The following is a 16,671-nucleotide window of genomic DNA, read 5'->3' on the forward strand; positions in this document are numbered from 1 at the left end:
TGTGTTGGCAAGTTTGAATTTTCTTTATTGATTGGGTCTTGCTATGTTGCCTGCTCAGGCTGGGCTCAAACTCTGGATCCTCCCACTTCAACCTCTTGAGAAGCTGGGACTAAGTAGCCATATATAATCAAGAGAAATGTTCTTTTTATTTCTCTTTGAACTTAGTGCTTACAGGATTATTTATTCAGAAACCAGAGGGTGGTTACTTTTGCTTTTCATGATGCAAAATATCATACAATCTTGCCAGCTGTCTGGCCTTATCCCATTCTATATTTGCAACTATAATGAAATATTGATGAAAAACTAATTTCATACAACTCATTTCATTTTAATAAAAGAACCTATGGAGCATTTGAGTTTTATAGAGAAATGTACTTACACTAAAAATATATCTAAAATAACTGAATTATATAAGATAGCTTTATGAATTACAAAAGCCAAAATTATTTTCTAAAACCACGTGGAAGTTCTGTTCCAGATTATTTGTTGGAAAAGATGTTGTTTGGATGAGTACGAAAATAAAAGTAGGGGCTTCTTGTTTAGTTTGAATTAGAGATCTTCTAGTGATGCTTTTGAAGAATTTATTCTGCAAGCATATCAGTCAAAGGAATACTACATTAGAAATATGGATAACTTGATGATAGCCCTTACTTTGTCTGTAATTAACTGAGTGAGCTCGAAATAGGTACTTACCCAACTGAGCATTAGTTTTCTTGTTTCTACATGGGGAGAGTTGGATATTGTGTTAGTCTGCTCAGGCTGCCATAACACAATAACTGCAGAGTAGTAACTGGCTATTAACAGAAATTTATGTTCTCACAGTCTGGAGGCTACTGTCCAAGGTCAAGGTGCTGTCAGGGTTGGTGAGGTCTCTTCCTGGCTTCCAGATGGCCATTTTCTCAAGGTGTATTCACTTGATCTTTCCATACACCAACCAATTCTCCAATTTTCAGTGGACGTTGATTATATCCTGTAATTCAATTCAATCCTGACATTAGTTAGCATCAGACCCCTCAGGTTAAGGGTTTAATCCCATAGGACTGCCCCCATTTCAGGTGCCCATTGCAAGCAGCAGGTTCTCAGATTTGGCTTCAAATGGGGGGTTTGCACAATTCTCTCCTCAGGTTTGATTATTTGCTATGATAGCTCACAGAAATCAGGGGAACACTTATTTACACTTAACAGCTTGTAATAAAGGAAATGATAAAGGATACGGATGAAGAGCAGATGAAAAGGTACATAGGGCAATGGTCCTGTGTACAGGAGCTTTTTCCCCCCATAGAGTTGGGGCATATCACCCTTCTGGTCCATGGATGTGTTTATCAACCTAGAGGCTTTACACACCCTACACTGTTGATGTTGATGGAGGCTTCCTCGTGCAGGCATGATCAATTATTAACTTAATCTCAAGCCATTCTCCCTCCCGGAGTATGAGGGGTGGTGCTGAAAGCTACAAGCTTCTAAGCATGGCTTGTTGGTCACCAGCCCCCAAGCATGAGCCTGTCCAGAGTCAACTTAGAACAAAAGATACTCCCAACACCCAGAAAATTCCAAGGGAGCTCTATGTTAGGAAACAGGGTCAAAGACCACATAATAGAACAAAAGACACTCCTAGAACCCCTGTTGCTCAGGAAATTCCAAGTGTTTTAGAAGCTCTGTGCCAGAAACTAGGGACAGAGACCAAATATATATATGTTGATTATGACACAATTCCTAATGTCCCTAAACATTTTAAGATATAATACTATAAAATCAAAATTGTGCCTATGATGAGCTAGTGTTTGCAGGGCTTCTTTAGTTATAAATGTGGTTAATTTGTTTTTTAAGTTTAAATAGAATTCTAGAACTCCTTGGAAAAATATTAAGTGCAAGAGATTAATTTTTCAGATTGCTGTAGGAGAGTAAGTGGTTGAGTACAGAGTTTAATAAGCAAGTTTTTTAAATGTGCATTTTAAATATACTTGAATGAAAAAAATGCTTTTCTACCTAACTCCTTTTAGGCATGCATGCACACAACATACAGACAGATGCATTCTCTTGCTACTGCCATACGTATAGGATTTGGGGCAAACTCAATATGTCAACATCCTGTTTCCAAATGTGAGTTTTGTTGGATTCCTGTGGAGTTGTTAGCATTATTCCATTCTGGAAACAAACTCATTTATGCCCAGTTATAATCAAACCAACCCTCCATACAAATCTACAGATAGCAGAAAGTTACTGTCATTTCATGTTTGACAAAATTTCATATCGTACAGTATTGTGCTTGTTTGTCTATTAAATAAGATAGATCAGTCACCATCTGTGAAATTATGGCCAATATTAGAGTGCCCGTTTTAATATAACCTTAAAGCTTCATTCAACAATAGTGTGGTATAGCATAAACTGAGCACTTATTGTGAGCCAAGCACTGGTCTAAGTGTTTCACAAGTATTTACTCATATCTTACCCATGTGAACTGCTGAGGATTAAATAACTGTTACTGCTCTGCAGATAGGGGAAGTATATAGAAAAGAAATGAAACTTTCCCAAGACTGCATAAAAATAAATGGTGAGGTGAGAGTTCCAATTCAGACACTTTGGCTCTAAAGTCTACATGCATAACTGCAATACTGTTTCTCCAAATCTTTAATGGAAAATTTGAAAGATAAAATTAAAGAGGTGGTGGTCCCTCAAATTCTTCAGTGTCCTCAGTACAGGTGGGAGCCTCATTCTGGATGTTTTCTCATGGTAAAGATGACCAGAAACTAGTTGCCCCACCACTCACTCTTCTTACCCTATCTCCCTGAATACATATTAGAATATAATTGGTACTGATAAGTAGACTTATTATATACCTTTTTGAGCTTTGTGATATTGAAGTCTTTGTGATATTGAAGCAGATTACCTCAAGATTAGCTGCCCAATAGCATTCATCTTTATCACGTTTTTAAATGTTTTATATTTGTGGGTACATAATAAGTGTTTATATTTCTCAGGTACATGAACTATTTTAATACAGGCATACAATGCATAATAATCATGCATAATAATCACATCAACATAAATGGGGTATTTATCACCTCAAGCATTTATTTCTTTGTTATAAATGTTTTAATTATACTCTTTATTTTTAAATGTACAATTATTGTCTGTATTCACTCTGTTGTACTATCAAAATACTAGATCTTACTCATTCTAATTAACTAACCATCCCTACTCTCCCCCAACCCCACACCACACTTCCTAGCCTCTGGTAAACCATCATTCTACCCTCAATTTCCAGTTGTTTTAGTGTTTAGCTCCCACAGATGAATGAGAACATGCAAAGTCTATTTTTCTGTGCCTGGCTTATTTCACTTAACACAATGTCCTAAACTCCCTTTCATGTTGTTGCAGATGACAGGATCACATCCTTTTCTATGGTTGAATAGTACTCCATTGTGTATATATGCCACATTTCCTTTATCCATTCATCTGTTGATAGACACTTAGGTCACTTTCAAATCTTGGCTGCTGTGAACAGTGCTGCAATGAATATGGGAGTGCTGATATCTCTTTGTTATATTGAGTTCTTTTCTTTTGGGTATATATCTAGCAGTGGGGTTGATGGGTCATATGGTAGCTCTATTTTTTTTTTTTTGAGAAACATCCTAATTGTTCTCCATAGTGACTATATTAATTTACATTTTCACCAACAGTGTCGGAGGGTTCCCTTTTCTCTACATCCTCACCAGCATTCATTATTGCCTGTCTTTTGTATAAAAGTCATGTGAACTGGGTGGGATAAGATGATCTTATAGTAGTTTTGATTTGCAGTTCTCTGATCAAATATGTCGAGCTTCTTTTCATTTACCTGTTTGCCATTTGTTTGTCTTTTTTTGGGAAGTGTTCTATTCAAGTCTTTTGGTCATTTTTTAATGGGATTATTAGAATTTTTCCTGTTGAATTGAGTTCCTTAAATATTCTGGTTATTATTTTCTCCCATTCTGTGGGTTGTCTCTTCTCTTTGTTGATTGTTTGTTTTGCTCTATAGAAGCTTTTGATGTTATCCCATTTTTGCTTTGGTCGCCTGTACTTGCAGGATATTACTCAATAAATCTTTGCCCAGATTTATTGGAGAGTTTCCTCAGTGTTTTCTTTTGGTGATTTCGTAATTTGAGGTCTTAGATTTAAGTCTTTAATCTATTTTGATTTGATTTTTGTATACGGTAAGAGATAAGAGTCTAGTTTCATTCTTCTGCATAAGGCTATCCAGTTTTCCCAGCACTGTGTATTGAAGAGACTGTCCTTTCCCCAATATGTGTTCTTGGCACCTTTGTTGAAAATGAGTTCACTATAGATGTATGGATTTATTTATAGGTTCTCTGTTCTGTTCCATTGGTCTTATATGTATGTTTTACCACTAGCATTCATTTTATGTTGAAATCATCCTAGTCAGCTTTTACTGCAGTAAAGCTTATCACAATTCCATTCCTATATGTATGTTCTCATAGCAGGAGGATAGTGGGTCAGTTGTGCTCCATTTACTCTAGAGCCCAGGTAGAAGGAGATGCAACTCTTAATCCTTCAAGTCTTAGAATTTTTGGATTCTATTTCTTTATACCCCTGCTTGCTTTGGTAAATCCTTTTTTTGAATTTGTCTTTAAAATTTTAAAGATTAAATAAAACAGAATGTTGATTATCAGCTGTATTTACTATCTTAAAATCTCTTTGTACAAAGCTCAAATTAGTTAAAAATATTTTCTCCCAGTTTATTTTACCAACTTTTTTTGTTACTTGGATCACCAGTTTTACTGCCTGTTGAAACAGTTTTCTCACTGCCTGGCCTGGAAGCCAATGTCATATGTTTTAAGCTTTCTATAGCAGCATCTCAGCATCTTCTGTCATAGCCACTGCTGCGGTAACAAACAACCCTGCTGTCTCGGTGGCTAACAATATCAAACACTTATTTGCTACTTACATTTCATGAGTGTTTCAGGTTGTCTGCTACACTGTTGAACTTGGCTTCATTCAGTTCAACAGATACTCTCATTCTAGATGCCAGGTTGAAGGAATGAAAACTCTCTGGGATATGCTATTCACATATTAGAAGGCTTGAGCAAGAGGGCAGAGCCATACCATGCAAACTTATTTAATATGCTCACATTTCATTGGTTAAAGTGAGTCAGTCAATGAAGCCAACGGATAGGGAAGGTTTACTTCACCCATAGGGAAATCTGTCATAGGAGGGGAGCAAACAAATAAAAGTGTGTACACTTATTCAATGTGCCTCACCCAGCATGTGACATAGTTGAGAATTTGATCTAAAATAACATTTTCTCTTTGTTTATATTGAACCATGTAGGTTCAGGTATAAATGAAGATTCCAAGGACATAACTGCCTACCATACAGTATTTCTTACAGCCATATTAGGAGGAACAATAGTCATTGTCATTGGATTTTTTGCTGTACTACTTTGTTATTGCAGGTAAGAAAATATTAATGGCTATAAACACAGAAATTATCAAGGTATGGTATCATTTCAGTGTATTCTGTACATTGAAAAGTTTATTTGTAGAAATAAATGTAATCTTACAATATAGCCTTTCTTATTTTTAATCTGCATATCTCACAATAGCATTGCACATATATGATGTGTAGATTGTGGAGTGATTTTTAAAAAATGAACCATTTGTGTCATAACTTTTAAATATTTTTTGCCTTCTCTTCTACTCTAGGGATAAGTGTGGTACTCCACAGAAAAGAGAAAGAAATATCACTAAACTTGAGGTCCTCAAGAGAGACCAGACAACTTCAACAACACACATAAATCATATCAGTACAGTTAAAGTTGCATTAAAAGCTGAGGACAAGTCACAGTTATTCAATGCCAAAAACTCCTCATATAGTCCTCAGAAAAAGGAACCATCAAAGGCAGAAACAGAAGAAAGAGTTTCCATGGTAAAAACTCGGGACGATTTTAAAATCTACAATGAAGATGTTGCATTTCTATCAGTCAATCAAAATAATTACTCAAGAAACCCAACACAGTCTTTGGAGCCCAGTGTAAGGTCCAAACAACCTAAACATATTAACAACAATCTATCTTCATCTCTAGGTGATGCTCAAGATGAAAAGAGGTATCTCACAGGTAATGAGGAGGCATATGGGCGTTCCCATATTCCTGAACAGCTTATGCATATTTACAGCCAGCCCATTGCCATTCTTCAAACATCTGACCTCTTCTCCACGCCGGAACAGTTACATACTGCTAAGTCAGCTACTTTGCCAAGAAAGGGACAGTTAGTCTATGGCCAACTGATGGAACCAGTAAATCGAGAGAACTTTACGCAGACCTTGCCCAAAATGCCAATTCATTCTCATGCACAGCCCCCAGATGCCAGGGAAGAGGATATCATACTTGAAGGTCAACAGAGCTTACCATCCCAGGCTTCAGATTGGAGCCGATATTCAAGCAGTTTACTGGAATCCGTCTCTGTTCCTGGAACACTAAATGAGGCTGTTGTAATGACTCCATTTTCATCGGAACTTCAAGGAATTTCAGAACAGACCCTCCTGGAGCTGTCCAAAGGAAAGCCCTCCCCGCATCCCAGAGCCTGGTTTGTGTCTCTTGATGGAAAGCCAGTTGCGCAAGTGAGGCACTCCTTTATAGACCTGAAAAAGGGCAAGAGAACCCAGAGCAATGACACCAGTCTGGACTCTGGGGTGGACTTGAATGAGCTTCACTCAAGTAGAAAGCTCGAGAGGGAGAAAACATTCATCAAAAGCATGCATCAGCCCAAGATCCTTTACTTAGAAGATTTAGACCTAAGCAGCAGTGAGAGTGGAACCACCGTGTGTTCCCCTGAGGACCCAACTTTAAGGCACATCCTAGATGGAGGGAGTGGAGTGATTATGGAGCACCCTGGGGAAGAGTCCCCAGGAAGGAAAAGCACTGTTGAAGATTTTGAAGCTAATACATCCCCCACTAAAAGAAGGGGCAGACCACCACTAGCCAAAAGAGATAGCAAGACTAACATCTGGAAGAAGCGAGAGGAACGCCCACTGATTCCCATAAATTAACTCCAACGGGGATTGTGTGTCTGCTGTCTCGTGCTGTTTATTCTTGCTTCTTGTTGTAAATTGCAGTATGAACTTAAGAAGTTGAGACTGAGCAATCTCATGGTTCTTGGACATGTCTCAAGCAGAGTAAATGGTAATTCAGTAATCAGAGAGAAAGATACCAAGGAATGCTTTTTCTGGCCTATTCATTTATTTTTGGGTAATGAATTACAGTATCCAAGTTTTCAAAATGTAAAAGAGCATCAAGATGTTAGTTTTCTGAAAATGTTGCTCAGCCAGCCAGTTTGGCCTTGACTCTCTTAAGAATAAACAGTGAAATATATACTCCTCAAGTTGCCTCCAAAAATGTTGCCTCTGCCATGGTGACTACCCCATGGAACATTTAGAAGCAAAACTGACTTCAGGCATCATATTCTTTTAAATGTTACTATTACGTCCTCTTCTGCCTATACTTAAAAATAACTTGATAAATGACTTGGACTGATGTTACTCTAGAGTTATCTCAAAGAAAATGTTGTTTGGTCTTTAAACAGCATGTGTATTGTATCATCCCAAACGTAAATCCTACGTTTATATAATATGGACAAGAAGCTACTTGGTCATTAGAGAGGGAGACACCAGCTCTTTGGTTGTTTTTGGATATAACTTCACAAAATAAGTAAGGTGTTAATTTGTAATTTAGAAATTTGGCCATTAATGTTCTAATGCTGAGTTTTTATTTAAAAATTAATTATTTTTTCTTCCCCTCAACAATGAAGCAAGCTTAGCTGTCAAGGAAAACTTTTTACAAATCTGAAAAAATAATCTATGACTTTGATTTAAGGCTCACTGATACTTTTAGGCTAAATTGGTTTTAATATATTTCTTCTATTCTAAAAACCTGAACTCAGTCACTTAAAGGCTATGAAATTTTAAAAAATGATGTGAAAGTTTCTTTTGAACACTAAAATATGTGGAGATAAAAATAAACATTGATTTATTTTTCTTAAATGTTGATGAGAAGAAAAAGAAATGCCATTTTTCCTGAGGCTCAAAAATACCTTCAAGATAGTAGTTGTATATCCAGATATTGATTTGCTTAAAAGATGTTTAAGAAAAACAGTTTCAATTTCAGGGGAAAAGTAAAAGTTTTTCCCTATGTCACTTATAGCCTTTGCAACTTCTTTTTTCAGTTTTGTAAGTAATATATCTATATTCTTTTCATCATAGCAAGCATTCAATGTGAACAACTTTTTAATTAACTCAATTACCATTCATACATCCTAAAATAAAAGCTCATTATTCATTAAAATCAACTGATTCCATTTTCTTAAAATTTCCCTGAAGGCAAATGTCTGAAGCACCTTTCCCTTGTGGGGTAAAATCCTAAATTGCTTTATTTTTCATTCCCTGCTATCCAACATGGGAGCAACATAGAGACCGTCAACAAGTTCAGTGAACCAAAATAGCCACATTTGCTTCAGTAAAATTATAGCTAGATGTGCAAATTTTTCCTGCAACTTCTGCAACATCTAACCTGTCAAATAACGTTCCTACCATTCTGTGTTAACCCAAAGAACGTAAAGACCCTAGGTAAATATTTGCTATATATTACTCCAATCCATAGAAGAAATAAATGTTTTGGGTAATACATAGGCTTCCTTTTCTTTTTTTTTTTTTTTTTTTTTTTTTTAAGCGATAAGGCTTATAACAATTAGAGAAGGCTTCTTATTGGTCTTACACAGAAAGATACACCAAAAGCAGCACAAATGAAAATGATTTGGAAAAGGTTAAAGTTAGTGCTCTGCTGAAGTGCCTTTGATATAGACTTGCATTATTAGAAGGATATAACATCTTTTTTAAGTGTACATTTTCTTTCAGTTAACCAAATTAAACAGATGTGCAGTTTTATTAAAAATATAGACCTAGTGTTTCATGTTGGAACAATACATTTTGCATGTGAGTAGTATTTCTTGTTTTTTGAATACAGTATATATTGATAAATTGTTTATGTTGGAATGAAGTCAGAAACTATATAGCAAAACTTTATATTTTAAGTGTTTATTTTCCCACCTTTAAATAAAATGTTTCATCTCAGCTTGGTAATGAAATACACATATTGGTGTAAGGGTATACCATTCAAGTATGCCGCTTATTTTATTCATTTTTGTGTAAGGGAAATGAAATGAGATGATGTATCCCAAGGGCTTTTCTAGAACTACTTGTTTGGTTTCAGAATAAAACCTTATTATTTTTACACTGCACATGCTGTTCTCAATTGGTAATTATAGGCAATTTATCTTTTCTAATGATCAAAAGAGTGTGACTTCTCATTTGTGAGTAGTTCACAAATTTCCTGTTAAAAGCTGAAGCCATCTACTTTTCTTAACCCAAGTGATAATAAACAATATTCACAACTTTCTTAAATTTTTAAATTGAAAACTAAGGTTTTTTCAAATATAAACCTAGATAATTTTGGTCACAAATTGTTAACATTTGTCGATCCATTGTATATACTTTGGATATATATTAAAGGCAAAACTATCTCTCGACTGACTGATGGATTCATTTACTAAAGCACAGCTATATGTATTTTTGAATACATATGATGATCTTGAGACTTTATAAATCAATTTTTATGACTTTATGCAGTTGTATAGGGATTATGCCCTTTTATAATACATAGTATACCACAAAGATCACAAATGTTGAGGAATGAAAGCACTTCTTTGCTTTGGCAATCATTTTCAGGCCACTATGTGTTTGAATCCTCTGGTATCGATATGTATTATAGGGTTTTAGAGATCTGTGGGTCAAATGATGTCCCTCAAAACTTCCCAGAAAGGTGAAGCTCAAAGTCACACATTCATTTATAAGGCGCATGAGTTTCTCATTTTCCCATGTACCAGCATTGTAAAGGAATTCAGCTGTATTAATTTCTATTTCAGGTCTAGAATTGACATTTTGCCTTCTTATTTCCAGGTGTTTCTATTTTTTGTATTCTTTCAGAGAAATCTCATATTTCGGTGTATTTATTGCTGTTACTACTATATTTACTGCTGAAAATTGTAACAACCTGAAGATTTGTAAAATGTTAAACATAGTTCATTAAAAATAATAAAATAAATCTAAAATGTGCTTGATGCATTGTTTCATTTTTGGTAAACTAGAAAACATTCCTCCCTACATTGCCATTTAATCTAGTAAGTATTCAATTATTACTTTTTACTTATTACATCTCCTACAGTAAAATAACCCCTTTTGTTTATATAATGAACTTGATATTTCTTTATACTTCATGTCTCCAAAGTTCCCATTTTTTACTGTTAGAGCTGAGTGTAGACAAATTGTTTTCCATCCACTGAGGAGACTTAAGACAATCTGATCGAATCTAAAATAAATGACAAATCCCAAAACACCTAAGGGAGAAAATGATACAGTAAACCCTCAACCCCTTTTTAAAATATTCTTTGAACTCTAAATCTGAATCTAAATGATAACATAAAGGCTGTTTATATTTAAAGAGTTAGCTCTCCAAGAACCTTTCTGCTTAATCAGTTCAGGCAGTTTGTATTTGGGGACTTTAGAATACTTTGTAGAATTATCTTGACTGCCATGTTTTTAGACATTTCCTGTAACTTTTATAAATTAATATGGTACTAAAAAGAGCTTTGGTCAGTTCTAATGGGAATTGGACTCTGAATCCACTCACCAATAGAGATTGTAATTCCCAGCACTGGCTTTATGATAAATAGTTTCACTTGGATCCTTGCATGTGCCAGCCAAGCTATGGCTACCTTTGTTAGGGAGCCTGGTCTCCATCTAAGAGAGTCTTAGTCTGATCAGAAATGATACAGCCCCTGGAGGAGCCATAGGGGACCCTAACTCACATGGTACTGGTTTGTAACAAAACTATTCATAAATCAGAAACAGCTGCCAAACAGATGATGTTCATGATCTGATCATCACATTCTCATCTCAGAAGAGAAACTAATATGGGAAGACTGAGATGTAAGAACTGTAAGAAAAGTAGTTGGATGGAATTAAGAGACATTTTAACAAGTTTATCAAAAGTGATTCACCTTTCGGTACTTAATAACTGGCAGATAATCAGTGATCCTTTCCTTGAAGTAAATGTTGGAAAAATATTTACACCAGTGTTTCTTTATCTAGACCCCATGAAATCACCTTGTGGACCTCTTTTATAGGTGGATTTCTTAATAGATGGATACACAGTGAGACAGCTTACTTAGTAAGTTCTCTCTAAATCAACTGGAGAGCTAATTTCTTCTGAGAAAACTGCCCTATTTTCTTAGTTTTGAATTTGTTTGCTCCATCAAAATAAATATTATTTCTTTGACTTGTCTTTATCTTTTCATTTTGAGCCTCAGTTTGAGGACTGTAGATTTCTGCCTATTAAGATTTTTAAAACATAGCATCTTCAGAGTTTAACTAGAAGAAAATAGTCTAGAAGTCAACCACAATTTGCCATATTAAATGCTGAAAAGCTAATAATCTCAATGACAAATTATGGGAAAACATTTTCATCAAGTATATAATGGTACATATCTTAGAAAAAAAAAACTATTTTCTTTCCAAAAAAGGTAAGCTTAAAGATTACATTTTAAAACTACCTGTGATGTTTGTTAAAATATTTTGCAATAACACGTTTCCTGCCTTGGTTAAGCTAATAGTAGATGAATAGTTTCCTATTCTTTTGGAAGTTTACATGATGGATGTAACCCACCGTTATTTAAAAAAGAAGTTCACATCTTTAGAAGCATATGCTATTTATCCCCCTAGGCAACAAACCTTCTTAGTTGAAACTATATTCCTGGATTTTCAAGTCTACCCCTGCTATGGGTCTGAATGGTATTCCACAGTCTTGAACAGCAGTACCGCATTTTTCCTGTAAAATAAAAAAAAAAAAAAAAAAAAATGTTGATTTTTTTTTTTCTGTTCTTATGGTTGATTAGGGGTATATAATTCATATGTTGGACTAGTTCTAATCCTTGTAGACCTTATTAAAACACTAGACTAACTGCAGACAGTCTGATTCAAAACAAATTATTACATCAAGAGTCTCTGGACTTATTACACTTGACAGCTTAGTTAGAAACCTTTCTAAATGCTATACTGAAAGGTAATAGAGCTACCTAAAACAATATAGAGTAATAATCTCAGAATTTTTATTTTACATATCTCCATATTTCAATTCCAAATAATTAGATTAATTTTTCATAGAAAATACTCTAAAATTCAACTTAAAATTAGCTCATCAGTATCCAACATTTATACATAAGACTATTTCAAAAACCCTGATTATCTGATTTAGATGATCTGAAAGTTTGTGTCATAAAATACAAAAAACACATACTTTGCAGATACATTCCTCATGTTACTTTTAAAATTTAGTATTCTGAATATTACAAGAGTTGCTCTGTCATTTTTCATGGATTATTCAACAAAAACCTATTGATGTGTGAAGAGTATGTTAATAAGTAGACGAGATCTATAATTAAGGAGTTTACCAATTATTTCTAGGGACTGCTTATACTTATAAAAGGAAGGGAAAAATTATTTCTCTGAATAAGTTTTTTTCCTTAATGTTTAAATAAAATGACAAGAAAAGAATATTGAAAGTAATTTCATGATAACAATCTTTAACACATACCTGTCTTCTGAAATTCTGTTTTCTCAAAAAGTAATCCTTGCTACTGTTCTATTATTTTCTTTTTTCATAATGAGACGTAAGAGCAAGCTGTCATGAATTAGTGATAAGAGAACTGTATTTACTCTTCTTGAAATTGAGACCTGTCTTTCCTGCCTTTTTCTTTTTTTAAGTCAGGGTGAGATTTGATACTATTAAAATTAGCCTTAGTAAGAAACTAATCTGAATCAGGAAATTTCAAAATTCCATCTGCCCCAAGATGAGCTCATTTCACTTCTAAAGCAAATACTGCCTGATTGCATGTACTAAATTGTTATGTTGATATCTTGCTTATGTTTGTCTTCTTAGACCTCAAGATCCTTATGGACACAAACCATGCTTTATAATTCCTCCAATTCTTAATGGTACCTTTGTTATAGTATGTACTCAATAAATATTGATTAATGGAGTAATGAATTAGATGAATGATAATGGATTTTTTTTCAGTGGAATAATTGGAAGTGTTTTGAGAAGGGGAGAGAGTGACATCAGCAAGATGGTAAAATAGGAGCTCCCCTGCTTGTATCCTCTCAAGCAACAAAGGCAAAAGTGCCTTTGTGGGAGCTCTGGAATTCAGATAGGAGTTTGTGAAACCCTACTGGAGCTCAAGACCTAGTGAGGCCATTCTAGAGGGTAGAACTGTGCCCATGTAGAAATCTCACAGGCTATGGTCCCAGTTCCAGACCTGGAAATGGCCCTGTCATCCTGAGAACTCAGTTGCAGCCATGTTTGGCCTTGATCCTGCTACCACAATCACCCACCAAGGAACGCAGATAAAGTCATGCCATTTATGCCTTGAGTGACTGGCCTGCTGACTTTGTTTCTTCCTGTGGACCCTGAAATGGCTAAGAGACTTGTCTTCAGCTCTGTCAGCTGCAGACTGCAAGCAGTCCTGCCCCATGAGGTCCCCAGGGGGAGACATACTTGTCTGAGTTCCTGGAGGCAGAGCTGTCAAACTTAGTCTCAGCTGTGGAACCTGAAGCAGCCCTGCAACTGTTTTAAGTCCCTCTCATCTATGAGCTGGGGCCAATACTGCCTGTCCAGAGAACTACCCAGTGACCCAGGGGGAGCCTTCCCAGAAACCCACAGGAAGCCACACCAGTCTGTACACCTGGTGATAGGCTAGTTGTCTGAGCGAACTTGAAGACAGAAAAGTTGAAATTACCCAATTATAGGAAGAAAAAGAATGAAGGAAGCATAAGAGACTTATGGGACACCATCAAATACAGATATATTATTAATTATAGGAGTTTCTGAAAGAAGAGAGAGAGAGAAAGTTAAAGAACACTTATTTAAATAAATAGTAGCTGAAAACTTCCCAAATATTGAGAGGATTATAGACATCCAGATTCATGGAGCTCAAAAACCCCTAAGCAAGATTGACCCTGTTCGTACATTGCTATAAATACTTGAGACTGTGTAACTTATAAAGAAAAGAGACTTAATTGGCTAATGGTTCTGCAGGTGTTACAGGAAGCCACATACTTTTAAGTGATCAGACCTTGTAAGAACTCACTCACTATCATGAAAACAGCACCAAGCCACAAGGGATTCACCTCCATGATCCAAACCCCTCCCACTAGACTAAGAATTACAATTCGACATGAGATTTAGGCAGGGACAAATATCCAAACTCTATCAGACCCAATGAAGAATATTCTGAGACATATTATGATCAAATGTTCAAAAATCAAAGACAGCATCTTGACAGCACCAAGAGAAAAGTGCCTTATTACACACAAGGGAACCTTCATAAGACTATCAGCAGACTTTTTAACAAAACCCTTGCAAGCCAGGGGGAAGTGAGAGAACATATTCAAAGTGCAAAAGAAAAAAAAAAAAAAAAAAACTCTTAACAAGTAATACTATACATGGCAAAGATGTCCTTCACATATGAAGGACAGAGAGACATTCCCTGACAAAGAAAACCTGAGAGAAGTCATCACCAGTAGACCTGCCTTACAAGAAATAATGAAGTTCTTAGAGTTGAAACAAAAGGATGCTAAATAGCAACATGAAAACATATGAAAGTACAAATGTTTCTCAACTTATAATGGGGAAACATCCTGATAAACCCATCATAAAGTCACAAAATTATAAGTCAAACCAATGTAAGTTGGGGACCATTTGTACAAAATTCACTGGTAAAGGTAAATATTTAGTCAAATCCAGTATACTCTAATACTGTAATAATGGTGTGTAAATGACTTTTGACTCTATACAAAAGTTAAAAGACCAAAGTATTAAAAATAACTATAGCTACAATTTGCTGATAAATAAACAAAATAGAAAGATGTAAAATGTAACATCAATAGCCTAAAAGGTGGTGAGGAGAGAAGTAGAAGTGTGGGTTTTGTATGCTATTGAACTTAAGTTTTCAGTTCAAAATAGAATATTATAACAATAAGATGTTTCATATAAGTCCCATGGTGAACACAAAGAAAAAATAAACCTCTAGTGAATACACAAAGATTAAAAAAAACAGTCAAAGCATGCACTCTAAAAATTTAACAAATTACAAAGGAGGAAGAAAAGAATGGTATAATGGAAAAAAGGAATAACGAAACAATTAGTAAACAACAAAATGGCAAAAGTTCTTACATATCAATTATTACTTTACATGCAAATGAATGTATTTTCCAATCAAAAGATGCAGTGTTTAAATGGATTAAAAAATATTATCTCAGTTGGAAAGAAATGGCAGATAGGAGACAGGACTAACTTCCAGTTCCCACTCAGAGCAGCGTGTGGAGGCTCACACTGTGAACCTTTGCTCCAAGAATTAGTGCAGTAACATACCAAGAAAATCAGAGACTCCACAGGCCCTTTGAAGGAAGCGGCTTGCTGTTGCAGGTTCTATGAGACAGCCAAAAGAATGTGAGTATTCAAAGTGTAAAAGAGGGAACATCCACCCCCAAACACACATCCTCCCTGGGAAACCTGAAGGTCCAGATCACAGGAGAAGGATCTGACGTTACCTGGAGCTGAGACAAATTTAGAGAGCTGAGCAAAATATGGGGGTAGAGGAAGCACAGGGAGGAGTCCTGTGGGCCCTCTCAGTCCCCAGGGAAGCCATTTCTGACTTTATCTCATAGGGGTCCTTGCTGGCAGTGGAAATGGGGAAAGATGAGGGGAAAGGAAACATTCAGCTGAACTTTGTAACAATTTCAACTGAAGGTGAAGTTTCCTGGACAGAAACTGGGGGAGGGAGTGACCTGGAATACAGATATGAACATAGAAGCTGCAGAAAGAAGGTGGGGAGGCATGAAACCTGAAAGCCCTGTTTACTTTCTCAGCAGGGAGGCTTGTAGCCTGGGGCAAGTTCTCAGCCCTGCTCACTGGCTGCCTGGAAATAAACTCAGTGTGGTTAGGGGGACACAGTGGGAGTGAGACCAGCCTTTCCAGCTGTATGGGAGCTGGGTAAATCCTGTCACTGCTGGCTTTCCCCCACTTCTCTTGTGACCTGTATGATGTGGCAGAGGCAGCCATAATCTCCCTGGTAATGTAACTTCATCAGCCTGAGAACCACACCCCCACCCCCTACAACAGCTGAAGCATGCCCTGCTCAAGAAGAGTCTGAGCTCAGACCCCACCCCTACTTGATGGTCTTTCTCTACCTACTCTGGTAGCTGAAGACAAAGGACATAATTTCTTGGAAGCTCTGTGGCCCACCCACCACCTGAGACACCCAAATACTTATCCAGGTGACCTTAGGGCAAGCTTGTATACTCCCTTGAAAGCACTACATCCTGGCCAGAGGCCAACCAACACAAAACCAGCACACTAAGCAAAAATACAACAAAGGACTCTCACAGAGTCCACTTCACTCCCCTGCTACATGCATTGGAACAGGTTCTGTTATCCATGACTGAGAGACCTGAAGATGGATCACATCACAGGACTCTTTGCAGACACTCCACAGAACCAGCCCAGAGCC

General features: G+C 36.2%; 1 protein-coding gene across 1 annotated transcript in view; it reads left to right on the forward strand.

The window, feature by feature from the left end:
* The window catches only part of FAM171B (family with sequence similarity 171 member B), a 71,753-nt gene extending 61,592 nt beyond the window's left edge, over positions 1-10,161 (forward strand). Inside the window, exons 7-8 of the mRNA XM_017881433.1 lie at positions 5,327-5,450; positions 5,701-10,161. Coding sequence (XP_017736922.1) covers positions 5,327-5,450; positions 5,701-7,045 — 1,469 coding nt within the window. The 3' untranslated portion in view covers positions 7,046-10,161. The remainder of the gene's footprint in view (positions 1-5,326; positions 5,451-5,700) is intronic.
* Positions 10,162-16,671: the final 6,510 nt, after the last annotated feature.

The sequence above is a fragment of the Rhinopithecus bieti genome, unplaced genomic scaffold, assembly GCF_001698545.2.
Source record: "Rhinopithecus bieti isolate Rb0 unplaced genomic scaffold, ASM169854v2 scaffold_12512, whole genome shotgun sequence".
Classification (NCBI taxonomy): Eukaryota; Metazoa; Chordata; class Mammalia; order Primates; family Cercopithecidae; genus Rhinopithecus; species Rhinopithecus bieti.